This window comes from Cebus imitator, unplaced genomic scaffold (genome assembly GCF_001604975.1).
Source record: "Cebus imitator isolate Cc_AM_T3 unplaced genomic scaffold, Cebus_imitator-1.0 Scaffold169, whole genome shotgun sequence".
Taxonomy (NCBI): Eukaryota; Metazoa; Chordata; class Mammalia; order Primates; family Cebidae; genus Cebus; species Cebus imitator.
Genome location: NW_016107484.1, coordinates 351,651 through 357,932, shown reverse-complemented (window position 1 = coordinate 357,932; position 6,282 = coordinate 351,651). Strand labels below are relative to the sequence as shown.

Here is a 6,282-nt window from a genome sequence, read left to right as displayed (position 1 = left end):
TCTCCTGTTAATTTAAATCGAGACCCTTGATGACTCAATCTAAAGACACCTGAAGCCACTGTACCCCAGAATTTAACTCAGGAATCCACTTTATTCTATGGTTTATGAAAATGTGACTTTCCTTTGTAAGTCTGATTGTCCAACATGCAATGTCTTCATGAATGGTAATGTTTGTTTTCTTGACAGCCTAAGTTCTCCAAACATTAATAATATAGCTACCTTGACACCCAGTAAAGTCATCCTCTTCCAATTGCTTTAAGGTTAATTGCTGTGAATGGCTCCTGTAGTCACTCAGTAGCTAAGACTGAGACTTGTGGCTGCAATCGGGACTGGTTAAGGGAAGTAGGCCTCAGGGTTAGAAGGCAGTGTGTCTCCTCTAAGGGTTCCTGGAGTACACAGGTCTGCTTGGGAGGAACTGTCAGGGCTGGGGATCTGAGCCACCACAGGATGTGCAATACAGCAGAGACACAGCAGATCTCCAGTTTCAGGATAGGTCACTATATAGTGCAGTGGCCATAGATGAACTCCTCCTAAGAGTACTGAACAACCCAGTTTTTTCAGTACAAACCCACGGTCTCCGTGCAGGCCTTTTATTTTTTTTTTTTTGAAACCGAGTTTTGCTCTTGTCCAGGCTGCAGAGCAGTCGCGCAATCTTGGCTCACTGCAACCTCCACCTTCCCAGTTCAAGCAATTCTCCTGCCTCAGGCTACAAAGTAGCTGGGACTACAGGCACCTGCCACTAATTTTTGTATTTTTAGTAGAGTTGGGGTTTCACTCACCATGTTGGCGAGGCTGGTCTTGAACTCCTGACCCTGACGTGATCTGCTGGTCTCTGCCACCCCAAGTGCTGGGATTACAGGTGTGAGTCACAGCGCCCAGCCCTTTTATTTTTAAAATGAGCCAAAGATAAGGCCAGCCAAAGTTAAATGCTACAAGCAACCACTCTGAGCCCACACACCATGTCTGATGAAGTAACGAGAGGACCATAAACCCAAGGGAATGCTTGCTGTGTCAAATCACAGATTAGTAACCTAAAGGCTCTGTCCCTTCCTCTAGGGAATTTGATGTTTACAAAGGAAGACACCATGGCACCTCAAATGACATCCTTTCATATTGTGAAGATGGGATAGAGACTTCACGGTATTCCACTGCAGACTGAGAATTTTATCCATATGACATGCATGACCTATTCAAAAAATGTACTTAAAGCAGCGTGGGGTTGGGTTCAGTGGCTTATACCTGTAACCCCAGCACTTTGGGAGGCCAAGGCGGGCAGATCTCCTGAGGTCAGGAGATCGAGACCAGCCTGGCCAACATGGTAAAACCTTGTCTCGACTAAAAGTACAACATTAACCAGGATTAGTAGCATGCACTTGTGATTCCAGCTACCCAGGAGGAGGGGGCAGGAAAATCGCTTGAACCTGGGAAGCAGAGGTTGCAGTAAGCCGAGATTGCGCGACTGTGCTCCAACCTGGGCAAAAGAGCAAGACATTGTCTAGGGCGGGGGGGGGGGGAGTTTAAAATTACCCAGACATGGTGATGTGCATCATATGCCAGTTCCTGGGGAGGCAGAGGTGGGAGGATTGCTTGAGCCCAGAAGTTAAGACTATAGTAAGCTATGATGCCACTGTACTCTGCCTGCAAAATGGGGGTAGAAAGGCATGCCAGTCTAAAAATTCAAATTCCAGGGGGAAATGCTTGCCCTCTGCCAAACAAGCCAATTTCCGTGTATCAAGCTTTTTAACACTAAAAATTTCTGTTGTCTGGCTAGTAAACCAGGGTTACTTCAAACTGCTCTTTAAAATAATCCACTAAGCATTTTCTACTTTTTATAAAGAAGCCACTGAAACACAATACACAAATCTAAGACTAAACATTAAACTTTTTAAAGCTAAGACTATGTACAAATCTGAATTTTTGAACTTAATTTAGACAAAACCAGCACCTACTGCCTAGCTTCTATGGCCTGGATTTAAAGACTTCCCACGACCAAGTTATCAATTTGGAGGAAATGTTAAAATTTCCAGAGTCTTGGCTGGGTGTGGTAGCTCATGCCTGTAATCCCAGCACTTTGGGAGGCCAAGGTGGAAGGATCATGAGGTCGGGAGTTCAAGGCCAGCCTGACCAATATGGTGAAACCCTGTCTCTACTGAAAATATAAAAATTAGCTGGGCCTGGTGGTGGGTGCCTGTAATCCCACCTACTCAGGAGGCTGAGGTGGGGGAATTGCTTGAACCTGGGAGGTGGAGGCTGCAGTGAGCCGAGATAGTGCCACTGCACTCCAGCCTGGGTGACAGAGTGAGATACTTCAGCTCAAAAAAAAAAAAAAATTTCCAGTGTCTCATGAAAAATATAGACAAAGTACAGTGCCCACAAAGCTCTAGCAACTTATGCTGCTTCTATAGGGAAGTAGTGACCTGCTTAACAACCGAGGAGGCCCTGATTTACACGCTTTGACCTTCAAAACCAGAAAAGAGAAATGTTATTATCTTTACAGTTAGCCACACAAACTTTCTGTCCAAAGCACAGGGACATCTGCCTCCTGAAATTCACAGGTATCTTCAGTTCTGTTGACTGACTAGTAGATTCTGAGCACCCGAGGGCATGTGTGTTACTCACTGCAGAGTCAGGAGGTAAGACTCTCAGAAGCGAGGCATTTCTCAAAAACATCTGCCCACTCCCAACTGCACTGAATTCAGTTGGTCTCAACCATCCCGAATCAAGTCAAGTTGGACCTAAAAGAGATTTCGGAACATTTTTGCATAAGTTAATATCTCAAGTTTCTCATTTTTTGAGACAGAGTTTTACTCTTTCGTTCAGGCTGGAGTACAGTGGTGTGATCTCGACTCTCTGTCTTCTGGTTTCAAGCAGAAACCTCCCAAGTAGGTTGCCTCAGCCTCCCAAGTAGCTGGGATTATAGGTGCCCACTACCACGTCCAGTTAATTTTTGTTTTTTTTTGTAGAGACAGTGTTTCACCATGTTGGCCAGGCTAATCGCAAACTCCTGACCTCGTGATCCACCCGCCTTGGCCTCCCAAAGTGCTGGGATTACAAGCGTGAGCCACCATGCCTGGCTGAAGTTTCTCATTTCTTATGTGGTAGTGGAAGGGTTAAGAGCAACTCTGGTATTAGAGGTAGGTTCAAATTTTGCATAGCCACTTTTTAACCATGAGGTTTCAGACAACTCTGATTTATCAGGGTTCCCCATCTGAGAAGGGAGGCAATGTTTATTTCAGAATGTTGCTTTGAAGACTAGAGGCAACTACAGCTCCTAGCGCAATAACTGTACACAAGAAATAGCACATTAGTAATTAACCTTACTAACAGGAAACGTAAGCACTGTTGTTCATATGACACTGGTTTTTTTTTTTTTTTGAGACAAGGTCTAGCTCTATCACCCAGGCTGGAGTTCAGTGGCATGATCTTGGCTCACTGCAATCTCCACATCCAAGGCTAAAGCCATTCTCCCACCTCAGCCTCCCAAGTAGCTGGGCCTACCACACCTAATATTTTCATATTTTTTCTAAAGATGGGGTTTCACCATGTTGTCCAAGCTGGTCTTGAACTCGTGAGCTCAAGCATTCCTCCAACCTCAGCCTCAAAAGTGTTGGGGATTACAGGCATGAGCCACTGCGCCTGGCCCCCATGTGAATGTGACATCTTTGAAGGTACTCCCACCATCTCTTCTGAAGAGGGGTGCTAGACCAGTGTGCAGATCCCCATTCATGCTGTATGTTACTGATTTAGGAACTGACCAAGACAATGCAAACAACAGCTTTTAAAACTAATTTTATTCCTAAAGTTAAAATCAGCTAGCGGGTAGCACTGAAAATACACCTTCACTATACAAAACGGTGTAAACTGATTACACATTAATAAAGAATTTAGCACACACACTTCTAATAAAAGAAGCTAGATGCAGCCCTTGCTATAAAAAGCTATACCTGAACAAAAATGGACATGTGTAGTCTAAGGCCCTGGCAGTCGACTATAGAATATCAGTTGTTCCCAATTACGTTTAAATGCAGAAACAGCAACAATGTGGAAACTTACATTCATCAAATGTTAGTTAGCATTTAAAATATACATGACTAATAAAGTGAACATTCAGAGGAGCCCCTGCTCAGCATGTTCCATGTCGGCCACTTGTGGACACTGATCTCATCCAAAGAGGACAGAAGTTTCAAACATCTGAGCAGTTTAAGTTAAAAATAGGATGAAGGGGAAATAAGAGAACAGGGTAACTGTCCTCCAAAGACAGTAGTAGCTGATGCCCACATGGCGCAAACAGGCTGACTTCAATGAGTATTCACGGGATGGGTGATAAAGCCCAGCTGAACCTGGGAAGCTCATGTGTCCACAGGCAGACAGGCTCACAGCGTGGACCAAGGTTTCCACAACTCAGTATGGATCTTTCTGTCCCCAGTTAGTAGTGAAAATAATTTAAAAAAATAGTTTCAGCCTTTGAACAGTAACTTTCTAGTCCCTTCTGTGCATTGAAATGTTTGGGGTCAAGTTTGGGGGTGACTGTCCTGTTGAGGGGAGCCTCAGTTTTAGGACTTGAACACGTGCACGGCTCGCACCACATACTGCCGGCAGATGGGACACTCACTCATGCGCTTGCCACACTTGGTGCAGGTAACCATGTGCCCGCACTCCAGCAGGACACAGTCGATGACGGCATCCATGCAGATGCGACACAAGCTGTCATCTTCCTCATCTTGCAGCTGCAGCCGCTCGCCATCTGAAAGGCAACAGAGAGCTCAGGCCTCAGCCTCTGGCATGGCCAGCCGGCCAGCCTCCCAGTCTGAAGCTGAGCAACCACCTGCTGAGTGACCACTGCAGGCCCAGTACTACCCCAGTATTACACAAGAAGTAATCCCAGCTTCTCTGCACTTTGGTTCTCTCCACTAGAAATGGCAATGATAAAAGCTATACCTTGGGGTTTTGTAAATAAAATGCTTGAAGTGCCCAACAAATGTTAGCTATGTATTTCTATTTTATATCTTTGTCTAATTCAAGATGTTTGTGATAGGGATATATTACTTCTGTAACTAGAAAAATAAACCCTCAGCTGGTCTTCTGCACATGGGCTTTGGAGTCAGGATGCTACTGGAATTTCAACTGAGCTGCCCCAGCTTTGTATCCCTGGGAACATCACAGTCTCCAGAGCCTCATCTCAGTAGGAAAAGGAGCCTTAGCTCTCCCCCCATAGCAAAGTTAGGAATAACTGTGCATCCTTCCCACTCTAGCCTTAGAAGCATCTCAAGCCATCGTGTTCCTGGCCCTGCTAAAGTCTAACTTGAAGGAGATGGGCCATCCTGGCTCTTGGCCCACATTTACATCTGAGAAAATCCAGTCTGTGAATAAGAAAGATGAGTAAGTTAAAAAGGTTAACCCCAGCCTGAGATTTGGCCGCAGGGCTATGGATTTGGGTGCTTCCTTTTCTACAAGTCAGACATCAAAGGGAATCATGAATAGTTGGAACAGAATAGGAATTCAAGCTTGAAAGGTCAGTAGTCTCTAGATTTAAGAGAAGTGTTTCACTGCCATTCATGTCAAGAGATTCTTGTGATCTGGGGTCTTAGTTCATGGCCTATGACTACCCTTGTGTGGACCTGGGGAGAAAGGATCTATGGGATGAGATGGCAGATAAGTCAACAGAGAAGACAACAAGCAACTCAAGATGAAATCAGAGTGGGCCTTGGTCTTCCCTTCTGTGTGGAGGGTTCCTTCCACTCTTTAGCATTAAGGAAAGCAGAGGAGCCAGCATCTTGTCAGGGAAGTGGGAACAATCTTGGTATCAGTGACTTGGAGCCAGTCAAGTAAGGAAAGATGCCAGCTGTGCTCAAAACCAAATGTATGTTCTTAGATTAAGCAGTGAGTTAATGGAGAAAGACACTGGAAACCCAAGCTGTCATGGCCTCCTACACCATAAACTACTTAAGAGTGGGAGTGGCCCCAGCCAGCAGCCACTGGCTGATGAAGATTCCTGCATCTACCATTGTGATCATCTTAGAAGTAGGTGTGCCAAAATACTTTGTGCATATTCTGGGAATAAACCTGTTCATCAATAAATGCTATATTATAAACCAGCTTTTAAAGAAGAAAAGATGATAAAAGTTAATGATGGGAGTGCTATTTAAGCTAGATAGGATCATAAGATGTTAGTCTGAACACCACTGAGGGCTAGGCATGGTGGCCCATGCCTAGTTCAGCACTAGTCTGGGCAACACAGTGAGACCCTGTCTCAATTTAAAAATATTAAGTGTGTGTGTGTGT

The 6,282-nt window shown here is 44.9% G+C and overlaps 1 protein-coding gene across 1 annotated transcript in view; it reads right to left on the bottom strand.

The window, feature by feature from the left end:
* Nucleotides 1-3,773: 3,773 nt before the first annotated feature.
* Nucleotides 3,774-6,282, bottom strand: part of RNF34 (ring finger protein 34) — a 19,735-nt gene continuing 17,226 nt past the window's right edge. Inside the window, exon 6 of the mRNA XM_017544278.2 lies at nt 3,774-4,744. Coding sequence (XP_017399767.1) covers nt 4,554-4,744 — 191 coding nt within the window. The 3' untranslated portion in view covers nt 3,774-4,553. The remainder of the gene's footprint in view (nt 4,745-6,282) is intronic.